The sequence below is a fragment of the Phyllostomus discolor genome, chromosome 6, assembly GCF_004126475.2.
Source record: "Phyllostomus discolor isolate MPI-MPIP mPhyDis1 chromosome 6, mPhyDis1.pri.v3, whole genome shotgun sequence".
Taxonomy (NCBI): Eukaryota; Metazoa; Chordata; class Mammalia; order Chiroptera; family Phyllostomidae; genus Phyllostomus; species Phyllostomus discolor.
Genome location: NC_040908.2, coordinates 109,116,782 through 109,140,392, shown reverse-complemented (window position 1 = coordinate 109,140,392; position 23,611 = coordinate 109,116,782). Strand labels below are relative to the sequence as shown.

Below are 23,611 nucleotides of genomic sequence, written 5' to 3'. Positions count from 1 at the left end.
CTTGAATGTCTATTTCCTTCACCAAATTAGAGAAGTTTTCTTTCATTATTTTTTCAAATAGATTTCCAGTTTCTTGCTCTTTCTCTTCTCCTTCTGGCATACCTGTGATGTGAATGTTGGAATGCTTATCCCAGAGGCTGCTTACACTGTACTTGTTTTTTGTATTCTTCTTTTCTCCTTGTTCTGATTGGTTGTTTATTTCTTCCTTATGTTCCAAATCATGGATTTGATTCTTGGCTTTTTTCCATTTTACTCTTGTTTCCCTGATAATTGTTCTTTATTTCAGTTAGTGTATCTTTCATTTCTAACTGGATCTTTTTTATGCTACCGAGGTCCTCACCTAGTTCCTTAAGCTTCCTTATAACCAGTGTTTTGAACTCTGTATCTGACAGATTGCTCATCCCCATTTTGTTTAGTTCTTGTTCTGGAGTTTTAATCTATTCTTTCATTTGGGCCATGTTTCTTTGTCTCCTCATTTTGGTAGCTCTGTGTTTGTTTCTATGTATTGGGTAGAGATGCTATGACTCCCTGTCTTGGTAATATGGCCTAATGTAGTAAATGTCCTGTGTCAGGTCCAGTGGCATAGCATCCCCTGTAAGCCATACTAGATACTCAAACTGTGTTCTTTGTGTCAGCAGAGTATACTCTCCTCTTGTAGTTGAGACTTGATTGTTGTGGGCAGGTCAATGGGAAGGATTTACCCAGGTCAGTCAGCTGCAAGGACTGGCTGTGACCACTGACCACAAACCTCCTCCTTCTGTGGAGAATCAGCTGTGCAGGGGCCAGGTGGTGGTGCTCTGATATGGTCTGTATCTGTCCAGTGAATACACAGTCTCTGCAGTTTCCTGGATGGTGCAGGCCAAGGTTAGCCTCCACCTGTGTCTCGTCTGGTGCTTCCCTGCCTGGGCTATATAGCAATCTGAGATGCTTATTACTTGTGCTGGGCTTGGAGATTCCAGGAGAATCCAAGCTGTGAATCTAGGCTGACTGCTGCTAGTGCCAGGCCTGGTGCCCCTTAGCAAGAGGTATAGGGGTTGGGGGCTCACTGAGGTCGACTCTCTCTTGTTTGAGAGGGTTTAGGAAGTTGTAAAACATGAGCCAAGATCAACAATTCATATGGAAAAGTCTCTGTTAACAGCTTGGGTGGGCCTGTAAGCTGGGTGTGACAGTCTCAGGGTATCTCCAGGGTGGAACAGACAGTGTTAGACAGGTTGATGGAGTTTCAGATATTGCACCTGTCTGCTGGCTGTATGGCTCTGTGGCTCTGTGGGTGGAGGGTTCAGAAAAGGGACCATGGCCTTTCTGTTGAGAGAAAGCTGTTTCCAAGCTCTCACCTTCGTCCCACACCTTTCACTTCCTCCCTGTATGCTATTGGTGCCTTTCAAACTGCTACCCTGGTGCTGGAGCTCAGAGGGAGTGAGTCTGAGTAGGTGAGTCTATGTGTGGCTTCTTTGAGAGCAACTGCCTGGGACTCCAGAAGTTTTTTCAACTGAATCAATCTCCACTGATTTTTGAGCCCGAAGTTATGGGAACTGACATTCTTGTCACTGGATCCCTGGGCTGGGGGGCCCAGTGTGGGGCTGGGACTCCTCGCTCCTGAGATATCCTTCCTGAGATTTTATCCACCACATGTGGGTGTGTGACCAGCACAGCACGTCTGTTTCTCCATTTCTCCTACCAGTCTGGGTGGATGTAGTGTCTTTAATTCCGTAAATGTCAGACTTCCATTTGACTCGATTTCTGACAGTTATGAGTGATTGTTGTTCTATAATTTAGTTGTAATTTTGATGTAATTTTGTGTGAAGAGGTGAACTGTGTTTACCTATGCCACCATCTTGACTAGAAGTCCTGGGATCCTTTTTTCCCAATCTTTATTTTATTGAGTCTTGATTTGTGTCTTAACATGTGGTCTATCATAGAAAATGTTCCATGTGCACTTGAAAAGTATGCATATGCTTTGGGGTAAAATGCTCTGAAGATACTAGTTAAATCCATTTGATATAGTGTATCGTTTAAGGCTGTTGTCTCCTTATTGATTTTCTGTCTGAAAGATCTATCCATTGAAGTCAAAGCTGTGTTAAAATTCCAGACTATGACTGTATTTTGTCAATCTCTCCCTTTATGTCTATCAAGATGTGCTTTATATATTTAGGTGCTCCTGTGTTGGATGTGTACATGTTTACTAGGATTATATCCTCTTGTTGGATTGTTTCCTTTATCGTTATGTGATGTACTTCTTTGTCTGTTACTGTAGCCTTGGTTCTAAAGTCTATTTTGTTGAATATAAGTATTGCTACCCCATCTTTTTTTTTATTTCTGTTTGCATGAAATGTCTTTTTTCCATTCTTTTGCTTTTAGTCTGAGTGTATCTTTCAATGTGCAGTGGGTCTCTTGGAGAAAACATATATATGGGTCTTGTTTTCTTATCCATTCAGCTATGCTCTGTCTTTTAGTTGGAGCATTTAAGCCACTTAACATTGAAGGTGATTATTAATAGATATGTATTTAGTACCCTTTTATTGTTAGACTGTTTTCCTGTTTTTTTTTTCTTTCTCTTTTTCTTCTTCTTAAAGCAAGCCCTTTAACATTTGTTGCAGTACTGGTTTGGTGTTAAAAAACCCCTTTAGCTTTTTCTTGTCTGGGAAGCACCTTATTTCTCCTTCAATTTTAGATGACAGACTTGCTGAGTAAAGTAGCCTTCATTGTAATTCCTTGCTTTTCATCACCTTGAATATTTCATGCCACTCCCTTCTGTCCTGAAAAATATTTGAGAATCAGATGACAGTCTAATGGGTGTTCCCTAGTATGTAACTATCTGCTTTTCTCTTGCAGCTTTTAGGATTCTCTCCTTGTCTTTAAGGCTTGACATTTTAATTATGATGTGCCTTGGTGTAGGCCTCTTTGGGTCCAACTTGTTTGGAACTCTTTGAGCTTCCTGGACTTGTATGTCTTTTTCATTTAACAGACTAGGGAAGTTTTCAGTCATTATGTCTTTATATAGGTTCTTGATCCCTTGCTTGATCTCTTCTCCTTCTTGTATTCCCATGGTGTGAATGTTGTTATCTTCATGTTGTCCAAAATGTTTCTTAAGCTCTCCTCATTTTTTTCAATTCTTTTTTCTTTTTGCTGCCCTGCCTGGGTATTTTTTTCTACCTTGTCTTCAGAATCACTGATCCTATCCTCTGCTTCATCTATCCTACTGTTTATTCCTTCCAGTGTGTTATTTATTTCAGATATTGTATTCTTTAGTTCTGACTGGTCCTTTTTTTTATGGTTTCTATGTCTTTTCTGGTGCTGATGAGTATCCTTATAATCATTACTCTGAACTCTCTATCTGAAAAACTGCTTGCCTCCATTTCATCTAGATCTTCTTTTGGAGAATTCTCATCTTCTTTTATTTTGGGTCTGTTTCTTTGTCCTCCCATTTTGGGTGCTGCTTTTTATTTGTTTCTATGTCTTAGGTAGATCTGTAACTCTGGTACACACCTAAATCAAACTCTGCCTGTGACTGGCTCTGGGACACCTCTTTGGAGCTATCAGGGCCCGCAGCATGTGGTTCCCTCTGCTGGGCCTGAGAAAGAACAAGGCTGTGTACCAAAGCCAGCTTGTATCAGTACCAGACTTGGGGACAGGTCAGCTGAAGCCTCGGAGCTTCCAGCAATCAACCTTTGCCTGCAGGCTTTCTGTGGGGTTAATCAGTGAATGTCTTCCAGCTGTACTCCTCAACAGCCAGGCTTAAGCACCACAGGATGGGGCAGAGTAATTCCTGAGGGCAGGGCTATTGCTTCCCCTCAGGCTGATGCCACTTGGAGAGGAGTGCTTGTCTGAGAAACATGGCTTCTGCAATATGCAGAATGATTCAGCATAGGTACTCTGGTGTCTGTTCTTTCAGCTCTGGAGAGTCACCAGCCCCAGGCTTTCTTCAGGCATCTCTAGTCCACTCTGCCCTTCCTTTGCCAGAGTTCAGGGTAAGTGGCTGCAAATAGAATTTTTTGTGTTGGCCCTTTAAAAGGCTCTCTGAGTCTCCTGGTGTCTCTCCCTGGCCCTGCTGCTTTTCACAGCCATGTTATTTGTATTTCTTTCCTGGTGCTGGGTGTTCTAGTCTGTGGAGCCCTGCTTTGGGTTTAGTCCCCATACTTCTCAGGGGGACCCCCAGCCACTGAAATATCCCTTCAGGACTTCAGCTGCCACTTGTGGGAGCCCAGCCAGCCCTCTCGCACATCCTCTGCAATCCCTGCCAGTCACGTTGCTATGATGTATCTCTTTCATAAGTCCTTGGTTATAAGGCTTCTCTCCAGCTAGTGTTCAGTTGGTTATTTAGGATGACTTTTTAAATAATTTAGTTGTAATGCCTGCCTGATCTGGGAGGAGCTTAGTGTAGCTTCCACTTACACCTCCACCATCTTTGCAATTAACAGTTTACTACCCTTCTTGTATCCCTAGTCTTCCTATGAGTGTGAAACCCAGATTCCATAGTCTGTCTTTTCTCTCCTAGATTATTCATCTGTTGCATTTATTGTTGTTTAATTTTTAAAGTATATTATTTAGGGATATATACATAATTTTGAAGGACTATTTTTAGAGAGAGGGGAAGGGAGGGAGAAAGAGATGGAGAAAGACATTGATGTGTGAGAGATACATTGATCAGTTGCCTGTGATACACCACACCAGCCAGGCATGTGCCCTGACTGGGAATTGGACGGTGATCTCTCAGTTCTCAGGCAGGGGCTCAGTGCCCTGACCCACACCAGTCAGGGCTATTGTTAAGCTTAGTATTACTGCTTATTTTATTCTGCTTTGGTCAATCTCTACCTCTGCCCCTAATTGACATGAATTTAAGATGAAATATAAATATCCTTCCTAAAGAGATTTTCATTAGGAAAACCTGTAGTACCCAGGTTTTTCATAATGATTGTTGAACATTAAATTACCAATTAGTTGAAAATTGCTTTGGGTAGGTGTACATTTTTGTTAAAAACAGTTTTGTTTTTAGTCCATGAACATCACCTGTTTTAAGTATACAGTTTGATGAATTTTGGCAGATCTTTATAGTTATGTGATTGCAAACACAATCAAAATATAGAATATTTCTCTCTTCCTAAAATGTCCCTTTTACGGCATTGCAGTTAGCTCCTTCACCCCAACCAATCACTAATCTACTGTAATTTTGTTTTTCCTACAATTCATGTAAATGGATGTGTTTTCATTTCTCTTGGGTAGATACCTAGGGATTGAATTGCTGGATCTTATGGTAAAATGTATGTTTACCTTTATAGAAAACTGCTCAGTTTTCCAAAGTGGCCAGAAATGTGAAAGTTCAAGTAGCTCTATCTTCCCAACATCACTTCGTAGTGTCATTCTACTTCCTTTTAGCCATTTTGGTGCATGTTTAGTGATATCTCATTGTATTTTAATTCTCATTTCCCTAAAGATGAATGATGCTGAACATTTTTTTCATTGACTTTTTGTCCATATATATATATATGAATAGGTGTGTGTATTTATATACAAGGTCTGTCCAGAAAAAGTCTAGCCATTGTTAATATGAGAATGGTTTGAGAACATTGATGTAATCTGGCAGCCAAGGACAGTGGACGTGCAAGACGTGTATGTGCAAGAACAATGATGACTTCACTGTACTAGTCAGCGGGGGTGGTAGATGCAGTTGAGTGATGCAGTGTACTGTGTGGCTGTCACATTCAAAATGACTGAGCGAGTAGAGCAATGAAACTGCATCAAATTTTGCATTAAGCTTGAACATTCCTCCACGGAAACTATTCAGATGATTCAAAAGGCTGCAGCCATGGGCAACTGGTGATTAGCAGCTTCATCATGACGACGTGCTTGCTCATGTATCATGTCTCATGTAGAGTTTATTGGCAAAACATCAAATCACCCAGGTGACTCAGCCCCCCTACAGCCCAGATTTGGTGCCCTGTGACTTCTGGCTTTTCCCAAAAGTATACTCACCTTTGAAAGGGAAGAGATTTCAGACCACTGATGAGCTTCAGGAAAATATGACAGGGCAGCTGATGGCGATTGGGAGAACTGTGTGAGGTCCCAAGGTGCCTACTTTGAAGGGGACTGAAGTGGTGTTGTCCTATGTACACCGTTTCTTGAATTTTGTATCTTCTTCAATAAATGTCTCTATTTTTCATATTACATGGCTGGATACCTTCTGGACAGACCTCAGTATGTATATACACATATTTGAAAAGATTGAAATTTTTTACTCATTTTAACTTACTTAGTTGTATGTCTTATTTTGAGTTGGAAGAGTTATATATTTTAAATGCAATTGCTTGGTCAGATATATATTTACAGATATTTTCTGTGAGTCTGTGGCTTGCTTTTTTATTTTTCTGATTTGACTCTTTCAAAGGGCAAAAGGCATTTAATTTTGATGAAGCACATGAAGTATCAGATACTTATCTGATGCTGCATAAGAAAACACTCAACATATAGTGGCTGAAAATAGCAATACTGTTTACTTTGCATGGATCTGCAGTCTGGGAAGGGCTTGCGTAGAACAGACCATTGCTGTTCTACCCGACACCAGCTCGTGCGGCCTGTAGGCCAAAGGCTGGAATGATTGGGAGTCTCAGTTGCATAAATAGTGCCTGGGTTTGGATTACTTGAATTGATGTCTGGGGCACTTCTCTATATTTCTCTGTAGTTTCTCTAGCACAACCATTTTCACCCTTTTTCATATCACGGCACACATAAACTAATTACTAAAATTCTGCAGCACACCAAAAAATATTTTTTGCTGATCTGATAAAAAATAGATATAATTTTGATTCATTTACACTGGATGTCTATTGTTGTGTTGGCTGTTGTCATTTTTTAATTTGACAATCTAAGGGAAAAAAGGCCAGTACTCCTGACTAAATAGTCAGGTATTGCATGTTTTTAAAAAAGTTCTTGTGACACACCAGTTGAAAATCACTGATCTAGCGTGTTGGCTTCAAGGTAGCAGGATTTGTTACATGCTTGTTCAGGCCTCCAAAGGCAAATGTCCTAAGAAAGTAAAAATGCCAGTCAGAAGTAATTTTGTCTTTTATGACTTAGCCTTAAAATTAGCATCACTTGTGTCTTCCCATGTTTAAGTTATAGCGACAAGGGGAGGGGAACATATGGCATATGGAGGAGAGTCAGCGTTACGTTTTGAGAAGTGCACGGGGAGAGATGTTGGCGTGGCCATCTGTGTATTATACAGTCTGCCATACTTAGACATTTTTAAATGTTTTATTCTTTTTCCTCCTGATATAACATATCTTTGCCGAAATCATTATTACAAAGTGGTTTTTTTTTTTTCAGTGATTTCTTCCAGTAGTTTTATGGTTTGAGCTTCAACATTTAAACCTATGTTCCATTTTGAGTTAGTTTTTGTGTATAGTGAAGTACGGCTGTATATTTCATATATATATATATATTTAATTCATTTGTTTCAGCTCCATTGGTTGAAAAGACTATTCTTTCTCCAGTACCGTGGTTGTTTTGTAGAAAATCATCGAACATATAGTGTAGGTCTGTTTCTGGATTGTAACCTTATGTATGCTAATACCACACTCCATTGATTGCTGAAGCCTTATGTTAAGTCTCTAAATTATGTAGAATAGGTCTGCCAACATTGTTCTTTTTCAACATTGTTTTGGCTATGTTGTGCTTTTTTTTGTATTCCTATATAAATTTTATAGTCAGATTGTCAGTTTTTACAAAAATGCCAGAATTTGGCCCATAGGCCATACTTTGATGATCCCTGGTGTAAAGAACTCTATTCCTTTTATGATGAATGTTTGGCAGTGTAAGCTGCTATTTCTTAGCATGTGGGATTAATCTAAATGTCAGTTTTTTTCATGAGGAGGAAATTGTTACCTTCAACTTTCTAGTTTGAAATAAACACTGGAATTCAGTCTATCTTGGCCTGTCTTTGAGTCACACATTTTACCAGGTGTCCTTCTGTTGCCACTGTAATAGTCAGACGATACTGTTGTAGTTCAAAAATTAATGTATAAACATAACCTGGATGGCGGTGCATTAAATTTATTGTGTATTTTTGAATTTTTTATTAGATTATGAGTTTATGTTGTGGGCAGTGGGACTCCATCTTTTTTAGAAAGTAGACCCAAAATGTGCTTGTTCACCATAAAGTGAAGTGCAGTACATACAGGGTCTGACACAAACAATGCCCCTTTTTTATTATATAAAAATCTTTATTACGAAATCATAAGCATGTGATTCTGTAACATGAAAATATCACACTCGAGCACACCATATGACATTTTAGGTGAAATGTTCAAATTGCTGTCCATCTCGTGTGAGACATTCACATACCCTACCAACCACACTCAATGGTGTTACTTCTGCCGGACCCTCTGTATACTTTGCTATGAGGAAAAGGTGGGTTATTATAAACCAAATGTATATTTAAAAATACATTTTAATAAATATTTCAAGGGTAGTTTTTAGAGAGTTAATATGCATTTTTCTTTTAGTTTAATTTTCACCTTGCATGATCGGCACACTGCAGAGTGGTGTTTCATATCACATGTCTAATAGAGCATTCCATGAGATCACTGGGATATGAGTGCAAATACTGCCTTTTCTCTGTTTTAAAACAGAGAATTCCTAATGTGTGCTGTTGTGGAAATATTTATATTTAGTAGGGACATTCTTTACCTTGAAGGGAGAGGGAAGGCTCCATAGAAGAATTATGAATTGAATCTTAGAAGTTATACTTTTTAATATAATCTGACAGTCTTTGACTTTTAATTGAGATTTTTAGGTCAGGAACGAGCAAACTGTAGCTTGCTGTATTTTTTTGTCTACTTTTACTCAAAATATGTGAATAATATAAAATGTAAGAGTACCTGATAGTAAAAGACTTCATTTTAGCCTTTTCAACCATGTCTCAAATGTTTGCATTTCTGAATTTTTCACTTCAGTCAGCCAGGTTGACTAGAGGGTGTTTATCTTCCTTTCAGGTTTGTCTCCTTTGGGCCTGTATGTTTGTGTCGGATGCCCTTGTTTGGTGAGGGAGGACAGGACTCACTCTCCACTGCCCACCTTCACTCCTCACCCCTGACTGGCCAAATGAGCCATCACTGGCCAGCCATGGGTAGTACTTGTATGAAATTGCCCCCTTATTTCTCTGCAGAGGCATTTTCTTTTTTTCTGCTCTGAAAGCATCCTGCGAATGTTTATCTCCGCCTGCTGTCTGTTTTTGTAAACAAAGTTTTATTGGAGCCATGCCCATTCATTGATATATTGCCTGTGGTTGCTTTCCTGCTACAGTGGCAGGAGTGAGGAGTCGCAAGACACTATGGGCTGAAAAACCTAAAAGAGGTATTATGTAGCCTTATGCAGTCAAGTTTGCTGACTGTCAGTTTATGTCATTTATATTTAATGTAATTATGTTATTTGAAATAGGTGGACTGTGTTATTTGTTTTCTGTTTGACCCTTCTTTTTTGAACCTTTGCTCCTCTAGTGTTCCGTGAATTAACATTTTTTACTGTTTCATTTAAATTTATCTATTGACTTTTTGGCTGTATATCTATGCATCACATTCTACTTAAAATTAATATTTTATCACATTTAGTCAAATGTAGAAGGCTTCCAACCATACAGCCTCTTTAGTATCCCCCTATGTTATAGTCCTCCATGTCTACCTACATTGAAAACTCCAGCAGACAATGTTATCTTTTTTTTTTTCAGGGGAATCATACATATTTTAAAGGTTTTAAAAGAAGAAATACAATCTTTACATTTACTGAAAATTTTACCACACTGTTGCTTTTCTTCAATCCTGAAGTTTCAAATTTTCCTCAAGGATTCTATTTAGTGTACAAGAATTTATCATTTTTTTTTTAGAGCAGTTCTGCTGGTGACAGATTTTCTTCCCTCTTTCACATGAGGATGCCTTTATTTTGCCTTCATTCCTGAAGGATATTGTTGCTGGATATAGATTCAGGGCTTACAGGTTTTTTTGTTTCAAAACTAAAGATGTTCTTTCTTCTTTCCATGTTTTTTGATGCAAATACCTAATTAAATGCTTATTACACTGTGTGTAATATGTGTGGGTTTGTTTTATGACTACTTTGAAGATATTTTTCTTTATATTAGAATTCCAGCATTGCATTTGTGATGTTTCCAGTTACGGTTTTCTTTGAGCATATCTTATTTGGCCTTCATTGACCTTGAATCGATAAATGTATGTCTTTTGCCAGATTTGGGACGTTTCCAGTCATTATTTCTTAAAATATTTTTTCTGTCTCAATCTGTTTTTCCCTCTTTCTGGGTCTCTAATAATACAAATGGTAGATCTTTTGCTATTCTCCCACAAGCTGTAGGGCTCTGTTCATTTTTACAAATCTTTTATCTCTCTGTTCTAGAGTTGATAGTATCTATTGATTTATCTTCAAGTTTACTGATTCTTCCCTCTTTTATGTTTATTTTGCTTTTGAGCTCCTATCCATTGAATTTTCTTATTTCAGGTATTGTATTTTCAGTTCCAAAATTTCCATTTTTATTTTTCTGCTAGGAATGTCACTTTCTATTTTTTAATGGTAAGTGAGTTTAACTTTACCTTATGGAACACAGATGTAATACTTTACAAGCTTTTGTCTGGTAGTCTGAGAGTACATCTGATAGTCTTTCCTTTGAGAGATGGTCACAATTGTTCTGTTCTTTGGAGGTTGAGTAATTTTGATTTGACCCTGGATGTTTTAATATGTTGTGAGGGTCTGGGTCCTGTTAAAATCTTTTGACTAGTATTGATTTTTTTTTTTCAATAGTTGTAGTAAGTAGTTACCCTGTTAGGTTCAGACTGCAAGTTCTGTCTCTTCTTCAGTGGTCAGGAGTTCCAATATCAATTCTGTTGCTACTTTGGATCTGTCCCATTTACCCGCCACTCATGGGTTATTCCAGGACTTGGGTGGCAGTTCTAACTGCAGTAAGCCTTTGCTTACTGCTTGGGTCTGTTCTGTGCCTGTGCTCGTGAGAGGTGAGCCCTTGTACTTGTGCCTGTTCAAACATAGATTTAGGGTATCTCCTTTTCTATTGTGTCCTTCTCGAGATTACCCCTAGATTATCTGAGGCATCAGCTCTCCTTTTCCTGTTCCTCTGGCCAGAACGATGGGATTTCTCTGACTTCAGCAGCCTGCACTGCTGTCACAGTTGCAGACTCTCACTCAACAGAGCCTGCCAGTGGGACCAAGTGGCTAGAGAAAAGAGAGTGAAAAAAGACTGAGGATTTCTCCTTTCTTTTTTTGACTACTGAAGACACCTTTCCATATATGTGTGACCAGAAAAACAGAATTTCTCTTCCAGTTTTAGCTACTGGCACTGCTGCTGCTTCATCTCATAAATGGAGTCTATTCTTGGGGCACAATTAAGAGGGAAAAAAAAGACAGAAAACCATCCCCAACAACCAAGGATTAATTCCTTACACATTCTCTGGCCTCCTTGGGCCCCTCCCCCTCCCCCGTTTTTTTTCCCCCTACAAAGATAGAGTTTCTCTCAGAGGTTTGTTCCCTGTGCCGCAGCTGCTGCAGTGCATGGGCCCTAAAGTATGAAGTGGAATTACCGAGCTGGAAACGGGTTGGGCTGTAGGCAGCTGTTTGGAGAAAAGAGAATGATAATGGTTTGGGGACATCACGAAGGTCTTGGTTGCTATGATAATGTGTTTGTGTATTTTGAGGGCATGTTTTTAGATTTGTATCATACACTGCTGCATTGCAGGAAGCAGATAGCCAATGCTCAGTTATCCTATTTTTTATTTTGTATTTTTATCACTATAAGGAAGGAAAGTAGCTGGTGCTTAAAAGCCTCAGTATTTAAATTTGTCTTCTTTGGTTGGAGACAAAAAGCTGGGGAATGAAATTTGTATATGAATTTTGAAGACTTTTGCTAAGTTAATCCTCTTGAAATAATGTTTTCTGTTTTTCCTAATTGACTTGTCAAGAATGTTAGCATAGATAAATGGCCATATAGCACAATGTACCAATTGTAGTTGACTGTTGTATATAATACCTTTGAAATTGCCATCTGATGCAATTTTTAATTGCGATCTGATGACTAACTTTTAAAGTAAAATTGGAACTCTGCATATTCTTTGAGATATTAATAGTAATTAAGTTATTTTTTGAGCACTTGCACTTTGAGTTATGTACTGTTATTATCCTTATTTTACTAATGATGAATTGGAGCTTAAAGCAGTGAAGCTGCTTGGTTGAGGTCACACACATCTAACAGATGGCAAAGTTAGAATTTGAACCCAACAGCCTGTTTATGAAACCTGCTTTCTTAATCTTTATACTGTGTTATATATTTTGCAAGGTGCTGGGAATATGTAAATAAAAGATGTAATTCACACCCTCCAGGGCCTCACTGTTTAGCTCGTGAACCAGAACAATAAAGAGATAGTCACAGAACAATGGTGCTGTGACTCTTTGACATATATTTTTGTTCTTTATATTCATAGCTGTGATTAAGGCTCATTCATTTTTGATCTTTCATTAGTCCATTCCTTTACTTTACATTTGAAAAACCAAAATTAGTATTTCTCAAACATCTTAGCATGTACAAGAAACTGCTGTCCTAAACTAAACCTTGGATTCATTGTTTCACATTTATCTAGCTCTTAACAGAGCTTTTCATACATCTTGATATGAGCCTTACCCCTACTGGAGGATGGGTCGGGTGTTTGGACGTTAGGTTTAGAGAGTTTAAGTGAGCTGTGTAAGGTTGCCCTGATAAATAGTGGAAATAAGACAACTAGAAATGTATTGCTTGACTAACAAATAAATATTTGCTAACTATAACAACTTTTGTATTTATATTTGTAACTTCATGTTAAATGAACCCAATGAAGCCTCTCTGTAATTATGATACTTTACAGTTATTATAATCATACTGACTTTCAAGGTAAAAGTGTATCAAATGTATATTTTTTCTTGTTAATTTTACTTATTTTGTGTTGGTTTAGTGAATTAAAAAGTGTTATACTGTAAGAGCATAAAGTCTATTGAATTTGGATTATTTTCACTTTAGGATCTATTCAAGGTAGTCCTGCTTGAATTATAACATTTTACATTGTTCCAAAATTCTGTTTTAAATCTGTTTTACCTTTTAGTGTAACAAAAATTGATACTTCTAATTTTTTACTTTTTATTTTTTACCAAACAGTACACGCGCATGGTAGAACATTAGGGGAAAAAAAAAACAACAAACTTAGCCAGAGATTACTACTCTTAACCAAGTTGGAAATTTTTCCAGATCTCTTTTGGTTTGCATGCATACCCAAACACAAGGATCCAGTCTGCAACTTTGCGTGTGTCACAGCCAGATTTCTGCTGCCTAAGTCTTTTACCTAACACTCTCTTTAAAAGCAGTCTCTCTTGATAAGCTATTTTTAAACAAGGACTTATAGGTATTTTATTTTCCCCTGTCACTGACAGAAAATGTTTAATGAATGTTTTTAGTATTTTAGTACTAATCATTTTAGTCGTTACCAAAATTCAAGGAGAGGGAAATTTCATTCAAGAATTTGCTGGTGGTAAATTTACAAATGCAGAAAATTAGCCCTGTGTCTCACTGTTTTTGACATTTGTTAGTCATTGTTTGGGTACAAGTAAATTAAAAGCCATCTTTTTAGTGGAGGTGAAAAGAATGTTGAACACTCTAGTGCTTTGCTATAGAATCAAAGGAAGCTGAGCTGAATTGACCGAGTGCTATTAGAATGAGACATCCTTAAAAATGTTGGTGTGAATAGATGAAATAAACCAATTTAGTTGGAAACAAAAAGTTGAATTTGGTATTCTTTGATTGGAGAAAGTGCAGAAAAAGAAGTAGATCTTCAAAATGCTTGAGTTTGGGCACACAAAAAAGTAATTTGATCTAGTTTAGTTGTCCCAGGTTCTTGCTGCCTCTGCCTTTAGCCTTTGCCTCTCAGATACACACGTTAACTAACTTGACTCAGATGAGCACTGTTGACAATCACATCACTAGATCAAATAAGATTTAAAAAGAAGCAGGAAGATGGAAGATAATTTAATATTCATATCATCAAGAATAGGAAAAATACATCATTGGTGAGAATTTTTTTCTTTAATAAAAATGTCCATAAATAGTTTTTTCAACATCTAGTTTTATATGGTTTAGTAAAAATCTGTTATAGCAAAGTCATTCATTTATAATTTGGTTTTTGTTTGGGTATGTGAATAACCCCTTTCTCTTCTCATTAATGTCCTGTTTAACTCTCAGTAAATTATGGATTGGACTTATACTTATATTGTGCTACAATGACAAAATGTAGTGTAGTGTTTGCCCTACAAGTTTTTTATTTATTTTTATTATTTTATTTTATTTTTTTAAGATTTTATTTATTTTTAGAGAGGGAAGGGAGGGAGATAGAGATAAAGAGAGAGAAACATCAATGTGTGGTTGCTGGGGGTCATGGCCTGCAACCCAGGCATGTACGCTGACTGGGAATGGAACCTGTGACACTTTGGTTCACAGCCCGTGCTCAATCCACTGAGCTACGCCAGCCAGGGCTTATTTTTTTTTTTATTTTCTAACTTAGCATTTAGATACTAACTCTCCACCACCTTTGTGTGTGTGTGTGAATGTTTTAAAGATTGCTACCCCTCATTTAAAAAATGTTAGAGAAATTTTGCTCTTATTTTTAACTTCCATGCTGTATTTTACCAATAAAGTCAAATTAAAAAGAGTTACCTTTTAATTGATAGTCTCTCTAGTCTTGCTCATTTTCTTGACAATTCTTAAACCATAAATTTTGTAAACCATGACTTGAAATAACAAAGATTTATGATTTTCAACCTTAGCTGGGCTTTTAGTATTGCTTGGCAGTTTTGTGTTCCATCTCCTGTGTTTTCTTTTTACATGCATTAGGTACCCTCACCCCTGACTTTACATTAGTACCTTTGCCATTCTCGGAAGATTATCCCGTCTTCTCATTCTGAGAGAGAGGGAGAGAGGTGGTGTAGTAAGAGGAGGGAGGATAAAGGTAAGGAAAGGGAGAGCATTTACCTATATAATTACCCCCTTTCCCTTTTAGCATAGCTAATAGATTGCTATGTGTGCCCCTGATTTTATCTGTTATTGGACCCTTCTTTAGCCAGTGTCCGTTTTCCTCACTGCACCTGTGACTTCTCCCACCTTATGGGCTATTACTGCTTCAACACCGAGAACTTGTTTAAACCTCTTGTATCCTAAAAAATACCCTGTTGTCAATTTTCTCTGCTCTTTCTAGCAACAACTACATCTAATTCCTTACCTTATGGCTGAACTTTTTGGATTTATTTGCATGGTTTGCCTTTATATCCTCTTGTTCGGTCCTCAACTACATTCCTTTAAAAGTTTTTTTTTGAATTTATGGGGGTGATATTGGTTAATAAAATTATATAGGTTTCAGATATACAATTCTATAATATATCATCCATATATTGTATTATGGGGTAGCCTACTACCCCAAGTCATATTTCCTTCCATCACCATTTATTCCTCCTTCATCTTTTTCTACCTCCCCCACCCACTTTCCTTTTATGGTCACTATATTGATGCATGTCTGTGTCTATGAGGATTTTGTTATTGTTTTTTTTTTTTTTTTGCTTAATTCCTTCACCCTTTTTACCCAACTGTATCCTTATATGCACTAGTCTGATAAAATTGTCAAGTATGTGACCTGTTTGCAAAATTAAACACTATTGATTTCTTATTCTTTTAACAGTTAAAAAAAGTTTTGATGAAGAATTTACATATAGTTTTAACAGGCGGATTGTATACTGCAAAGGTATTAGAAAAAAAGAAGGACTCTTCTTTACCTGTTGTAATGGCCAGTTTCCACAACCCGGGGACAACTACTTGCAACCCCTTTTATTATTTCTTCGGTTATTTACTTCCTTATATCTGATTTTGTCACATACATCAATTTCCTTATAATTTCCACCAGGTTGTCTTCTCTCCTGCTCTTTGGATTTCTTTAGATATACATTCAGTTTTTAAGTTAAACATTCTATTTTTTAATAGATTTTATTTATTTATTTTTAGAGAGGGGGGAAGGGAAGGAGAAAGAGAGGGACAGAAACATCAATGTGTGGTTGCCTCTCACATGGCCCCCACTGGGGACCTGGCTTGCAACCCAGGCCTGTGCCCTGACTGGGAATTGAACAGGTGGCCCTTTGATTTGCAGCCTGTGCTCAATTTGCTGAGCTACACCAGCCAGAGCTAAAAATTCTATTTTTTTTTGTTCACATACTAATTCTTAAAACTTTAGTAGAGCATTCTTTGGATTTTATTTTCAATTACTGAAGGTTGTCAATGCATTGTTCTTATGTTAGATTAAAAAATAACAGCCCATATTGAACAAATGAACTTTCTCTGTTTTCCAATAATGCTCTCATGAAGCCTTTTTATTTCAGCCTCAGTAGTCATCTTACTCATTCTTGAACATGACAAGCATGATTCAACCTACTGGCTTTTGTACCTGCCCCTTCGGAATGGAATATCCCTGTTATGGACTGAATATTTGTGTTCTCCCCAAATTCATTTTGAAATTTTACCCCATTGAAATAGTATTAGGAGTGCGGTCTTCGGGGGTAATTAGGATTAGATTAGGTCATAAGGGCTTGTCCTCAGGAATGGGGTTTAATATCCTTGTAAAAGGACAGAGAGAGCTTGCTTCTATTTGCTCTCTGCCATGTGAGGATACAAGAAGATAGCCACCTAAGAAGCAGGAAGCACATCCTTACCAGACACTGAACAGAGAAACGTTTCCCTTATATTTTCTCCAGGAGTTTTACAGCTTTAGCTCTTACTTTTAAGTTTTTCAATACTTTTTAGTTAATTTTTTTACATGGTATAAGGTAAGGGTTCATCTTTACTCTTTTGCACATATATAATCCTGTTTTTGCAGCACTGTTGTTAAGAAAGACTGTCCTTTTCCCATTTGAATGGTCTTGGTAGCCATTGTTCATATTATTGGATTATATATACAAGGCTTTATTTTTTGGCTCTCTATTCTATTTCACTGGTCTATATGTCTGTCTTATGATAGTACCACACTGATTACTGTAACTTTGTGTAATAAATTTTGAAATTAGGAAATCTGACCCCAAAGTTCCTCTTTTTCAAGACTGTTTTGGCTCTTTGGGGTTCTTTGGGTTCCATGTATTGAATAAATTTTAGGGTGGAATTTGTATTTCTGCAAAGAAGTTATTGGTATTTTGGGCGGAATCACATTGAATTTTTAGATCACTTGGGTAGTATTGACATCTTAGCAATAAGTCTTTAATTCGTGAACACGGGATGTTTTGCCATTTGTTTGTGTGTTCTCTAATCTCTCTGAACAGTGTTTTGTAGTTTTCAGTGAACAAGTCTTTTTCTTTTTAGTTAAGTTTATTCCTAAGGTATTTTTTATGCTATTGTATATAGAATTTTTAATTTCTTTTTAGGGTTATTTATTATTAGTGTATAGAAAGCAGTAAGTCTTTTTGTGTGCTATTTAATATATTACTGAATTACTTCATCTTTTGTCAGTATTTCACTGGCAGTCAAATGATTTGAACCAAACTCAAATGGAAACTAAAAATCAGAATGAATGATAATTTCTGATTTGAGTCCAGTATTAAATTTTTATTTAATCTTTGAGCTTATCTAAGTGTGCTAACTTGGTACTCTAGATCTGGAAAAATACAAGGAAATCAAAATAACCTTTGAAAAAAATTTAGTTTGAGCTCTTGAAATTATTAAAATGTTCTGGAAATGATATTTTTGAAGCTTAATTTAGAGCTTGTAGCTCTTACTTGTACCATCTTATTGATGCTTTTCTAGAAGTTGCTGGAAATGTTTTTTACTTTTGGGAGTGGATATGCAGTTGAATATACTTTTATAGATAATTTTTTTTGTCTTTTTCTTATTCACAGGCCACAGAAACACTATTTAGAATGGGTGTAGCAAGAGGAACCATCACCACGTTAAGAAATGGAGAAGTAAGATGAGAATTTTGATATAATCATTAGTCTTTAATTCATAGAATGCCATTTTAAAATGGGGTGAATTCTATGATGCTTCATGTAACAAATGGAGAAATGTCTGTTGTATACAATTGTAATTAAATCTGACCTAAAAATCTATTTAAAATAATTCAGTGGTATTGAAACTTGATTTTGGGCTGAAAATGAATTGCTGAGCCTTTAATCTTTAATTATGAGTGTTTTTTTAAAAAGATTTGTTTATTTAGTTTTAGAGAGGGAAGGGAGGGAGAAAGAGAGAGAGAGAGAGAGAAACATCAATGTGCGGGGGCTGGGGGCCGTGGCCTGCAACCCAGGCATGTGCCCTGGCTGGGAATCGAACCTGCGATGCTTTTGTTTGCAGCCTGCGCTCAATCAATCACTGAGCTATACCAGCCAGGGTGTTTATGAATGGTTTTTATGCTTAAAAGAAAATGAGATTTAATACCAACTTCTGCAAACATATATTTTTTAATGAATATAATCCAGTGTCGCAGGTTAAAATAAATAAAATCTTAAAAAAATAAAAAAAAAGAAAATAATCCCATACCTTTCTCCTTTTTCCCATTTTATGTTCTACAGATCTGGTTCTTCTTACATAGGGTAAAATAATAGAAAATGTTGACCTTTATTATAGAAAAAGAGAGAAGGAGAGGGTTGGGGAGAAAAAGGGAGGGCAGAGAAATTGAATTTAGTCTACTCTTTCTTGTAGTTGAGGTTCAATCAGGATACAGATTCTAAGTTTTGACTTTTGTAAATGTTTCTACCAATTCTTAAAAAATAATTCTACCACCAGAAATAAATTTCCACTCAAAATTGTTACCAGCCTAATTACCACTCTGCTTTATAAAATTTATGGGTCAATATATCTGCTTGTTAGGTGAAAATGTACAATCACTTGGAAATCATATACTCTTAAATGGCATATCACTTTGGTATTAATTTGTAACATATTTTTTGGATGAAAAGACTTAAGTGACCCCTTTGTATTCTTAACAAACCGCAGCATGTGGTGCCATTTTAAGGAAAGAAAATATTCTCACTAATAAAGTCAGACATATTTATCTGTATAGATTGTGTCAAATGAATTTCAGATTTTAGTATTTACTATGTTCTCATGGGGGGAATGAACTATTGAACTTTACCTTCTGTAATAAGAAGGTTGAAAAAATGTATGCAAGGCAGTTTTATAAGAAATCTTGTGAGCACACCAGCACGTACTGGAGGTGTACGTATTTTATCTAATGGTGGGGAAGGAGTTAAAGCAACTGGCTTTTGACTCATGTCTCCCCCAGACTGCTTCAGGTGACTAACCTAGTTGACAGGCATTAATGTCAGACAAGGTTTTAAGCACTTTGTGACCTTCAGTTTCTAAAATGAGACTGTAACTGTAAGATGCACATTTTCTCTCTTACATTTTAAGATCCCTAAAAATAGAATGTGTTTTTTAATCAGTGGCACCTCATAGTCATCATTTATTGTTTTTCACATTTTAACACCTCTAAAATTATGAGATTTCTTATGTCTGTGCTACCTTGGAGTTGATAATATATAATATTTTGTAGTTTTAAAAAACAGAGTGACATATAGTAAATATGTCACAGTAAATGGTAGTTAGGATAGGCCACTAATTAGTTTTGATTATTTGACTTTCGGAAGTAGAGAATTAAAACAAAACAAAACAAATACAATATATTCTTGGATATGTGTATGCAAGTGCCATACAGTTGTGGGGGATGGCGGTGGTCTAAGTGCTATATAATATGGTTTCTGCCTTTAGAGGAGCTTCCTCTCTGCTGGAGGAAGCAGTCATACTGTATCACTACTTAAAAAATCTCACAGTGTAGAAATGCTTAGTTTAGTTGGAGTCTGGAAAGAATTAGAATCCACATTCCACTTGGAATGTACTGAATTTTAGTATCAAGGCAATAATAGAGAGTTTGTTTGAGAGTTTGTTTGAAATAGACTAAAAGGTTAAGAGTATAATGGATTATTTAAAACAGAAGCTGAAATCACCATATTTATCGTAATGGACAATTTTTGATAATGCTCAGGGAGGAGAGGGACAGGGAATTTACTTGTCCCACAGCATTTAGAAAACTGCAAAATTATCTGTTAAGTGGGGATTAATAAGTAACCCCATGGCAGTTATATCAGGTAGGAGAAAGAGAGGCTGGTGTATCCAAATTACAAAAATACCAGTCTTTGAGTAAATTCGTTATCTGGATGCATGCCAATGCTGAACTTGGCTTGTCTACCCTTCCTTGTGTTCCATCACTGAGCCTACATTTGTCTACCTAATTGGACACTATTGCTTGGATGTTGTAAGAAATATTGCAATCAGAAAACATGGTTCTTCTCTCTCAAAGTAGGAAGATAGTTTCTGAAAAGCTTGAAACTTACTCTATAACTTATAATAAATCATTGGAGGGCTTAAGTTTCCAGTGGTGTCCAGCCTTTTGGTGTCTCTGGACCACACTGGAGAAGAAGAGCTCTCTCGGACCATACATTAAGTACATTGTGACACATAAGCACACAAAAAAATCTCAATGTTTTAAGTAAATTTACGATTTTGTTTTGGGCCGCATTCATAGCCATCCTGAGCCACATGCGGCCCACAGGCCTCAGGTTGGACACCCCTGGAGAAGCAAAGTGATATATTTTATAATCTTCATCATAACTCTGCAAGGGAATAATTATTATGCCCATTTTATAGATAAATCGAGTCTCAGAGAAGTTACACATTTCACCTATGATTAAACAGCCAGGAAATGGGAGAGCTGGGATTTGTAATCTACCTCAATGTAATTCACTTACTTAGAGTTTTCTAATCATTCAATTGTCCTATAGTTTGACAATTGAAAAACAGCATAGTAGCTAATACTCTGAGACTATATAGTCAGCCAGATTTTAATGCATTCTAATTATCACTGTTACCTTTTCATATGTGTAATGTATGACTTAAAATGAATGAAATAAAACACTGACCCTTCACAATTCTATTTTGTGACTAAATGCTTAGCCATGTTGATATGTTCCTTGTTCAGTGCTCTGTATGGGCTAGCTGAATTTTTATATCTCTATTATGTTACATAAGTTAGAAAATAGATAATTTTCTGGGTAGAAATTTTTAAAATGTGTTTATTTGGGGGAAATAACTTATAAAATCATCACTATCAATAAATAGTTGTTGAATGTGCTTGTCTCAAAAATTATACTTTTACAATTTCTTCAGGAAATGTATCCTGTCTTTAGCTTTTCAGGTATTTATGTACAGGGTGAAACAAGTACTCATTAAAAGATACAGTTACTCTCTTAAATTTTTGTATTTTAAAAATTACTGGGGTTTTTTTTTGGTATAACTTGAGACCCAATTAAGCCAGACATTGGTGTTTTTTTTTAATTAAATTATTTTTAATTCAAAGTTTTGAAAGAAAACAAAGCTTAGCAATTCTTTCCCACAGGAAGGTAGGATTTCAAACTGTAGTCTTAATTAAATCCTTTGCCGTCTGTTTATCCCCCGACACTGCCCAGTTCTGACAGTAATAACAAGGAATCAGTGAATGTAATGAAGAAGCTAAATGACTTTCTATAGACAGTGAATTGATTAATCTATTGCAACTTTATAATTTTTAATTTTATGAATTTTTAAAATATCAGCATATCTGTTTTCATTTTTTCAAAATGTTTAGTTTTGATACCTATGTCTCTAGCATCACATTTGAAATTTTTGAGAAATTCATGAAAGGAAGGAGAAATAATCATTGTCTGTTTATTCAGCAAGTATTTTTTGAGTATTTCCTAGGTTTCTGACATTGTTTTATGTGCCTGTGATCCATCAATAAGCAAAACAGAAAGTATTCTTACTTTGGGGAGCTTATATTCTAGCCCATTAATAATTTAAGTTCTAATTATGTAAGAAAATAGATACATGCATAGCAACTAAATAGTAATTACAATGATAAAGCTTTAGAAGATGGTTATGAGCAAGTACATGGTTTAAAAGTAGAAGTAATATAAATGATGAAAGAAGAAATAAGTATTTAGAGTAGGGGTAAGTTAGTTGAGAAGATTTCATAGGAGGCACACCTTAAAGTGGGCCTTGAAGAAATTCATGAGCATAATTGAAGGAGAGAGGTCAAAAAGCATTGCCAGCCCTGGCCAGGTAGCTCAGTTGGTTAGAGCATCGTCCCAATAGGCTGTGGGTTCGATCCTTGGACAGGGCACATACAATAATCAACTAATGAATGTAGCAATAAGTGGAACAACAAAACAACAAGTCAGTGTTTTTCTCTCCCCTCCCCTCCCCTCCCCTCTCTCTAAAATCAACAAATAAAAATTAAAAAAAAAAAGACATAGCCAGTTAGGAAAAACAATATAAAAGGGAGCATAGTTGAGAGATAAGGAGACATATCTTTTTTTTTATTAAAGATTTTATTTATTTATTTTTAGAGAGAGGGGAAGGGAGGCAGAAAGAGAGGAAACATTATTGTGTGGTTGCCTTTCATGCACCCCCTATTGGGTATCTGGCCCACAACCCAGGCATGTGCTCTGACTGGGAATTGAACTGGCTTCCTTTGCTTCCCAGGCTGGTACTCAGTCCACACAGCCACACCAGCCAGGGCAGGAGACATATGCTGATGTAGAGTCAAAAAGGAAAGGGGAAGAACGTTGTAGTGTTGAAGGGAAGTAACATTTGCTGAATGGCTTTCCCAGGTACTTCATAATTAGTTCCTTTTTACATCAAACAACTTTCCATTTTAGATACTTTTATCACCATTTTTCAAAACATGATATTTGAGGTTCAAGAAAGAGTATTTTTTTAAATATCATACTTCCCTGAAAACTTGCTATTTCAATTCTTATGATATTGATTAAACTTGTGGTAGAATCAAGAATTAGTACTTGATCTTCCTTCCAAGTGGAGTAGCCAGCCTGGTGTGGTGGAAAGGGCACTCACTAGTCTGCATGTCAGATGACCTGGGCTCTCTTCAGGCTTTGCTAGCCATGGGATCTTAGACAATTAACTTCTCACAACTTCAGATTCATACTTGAGAAAATCAGTTGATCAGGTGATCTTTAAGGTCTTATATAGCTTTAACATTTTCTACTCATAGGCAGCTTTGTATACTCTTTCTTTTTCTGTGGTTCTCAGCCTTGACCGTGCATGAGAACTGCACATGGAGCTCTGTATAATTATAGGTGCACGGGCTCCATCCCCAAAGACTGCATCCATTAGGTTTAGTCCAGGGCTCTAGTATCTGTCTTTGTTAAAACATCCACTGATATTAATGCTTATTTTGTGAAGTAGTGTCTTAGAGAAGTATCTTTCAATCTTATGTCTTTTTCTGAACTCAAGGAATGTACAGTTTGAGTAAGACAAACACATAAGAAAATAGCAAAGAAATTGGAAGTGTATTTGGAGATTTTGTATATAAAGTAGAACTCAGTAGCATGGATTGTTGCTGTTTGGGAAAGGTAGATGTGGGATGTGACCCACTATCCTACTTTTTTCTTGTTTTATGTTACTGCATTGTGTTAGGTATTTTGTACATTTTGTTCAAATGGAAATCTTTTT

General features: G+C 36.6%; 1 protein-coding gene across 2 annotated transcripts in view; it reads left to right on the top strand.

The window, feature by feature from the left end:
- Positions 1-23,611, top strand: part of TMEM135 (transmembrane protein 135) — a 320,100-nt gene that overhangs the window by 146,076 nt on the left and 150,413 nt on the right. For both annotated transcript variants that reach the window (XM_036028704.1, XM_028516386.2), the window contains exon 5: positions 17,947-18,012. In XM_036028704.1, coding sequence (XP_035884597.1) covers positions 17,947-18,012 — 66 coding nt within the window. The remainder of the gene's footprint in view (positions 1-17,946; positions 18,013-23,611) is intronic.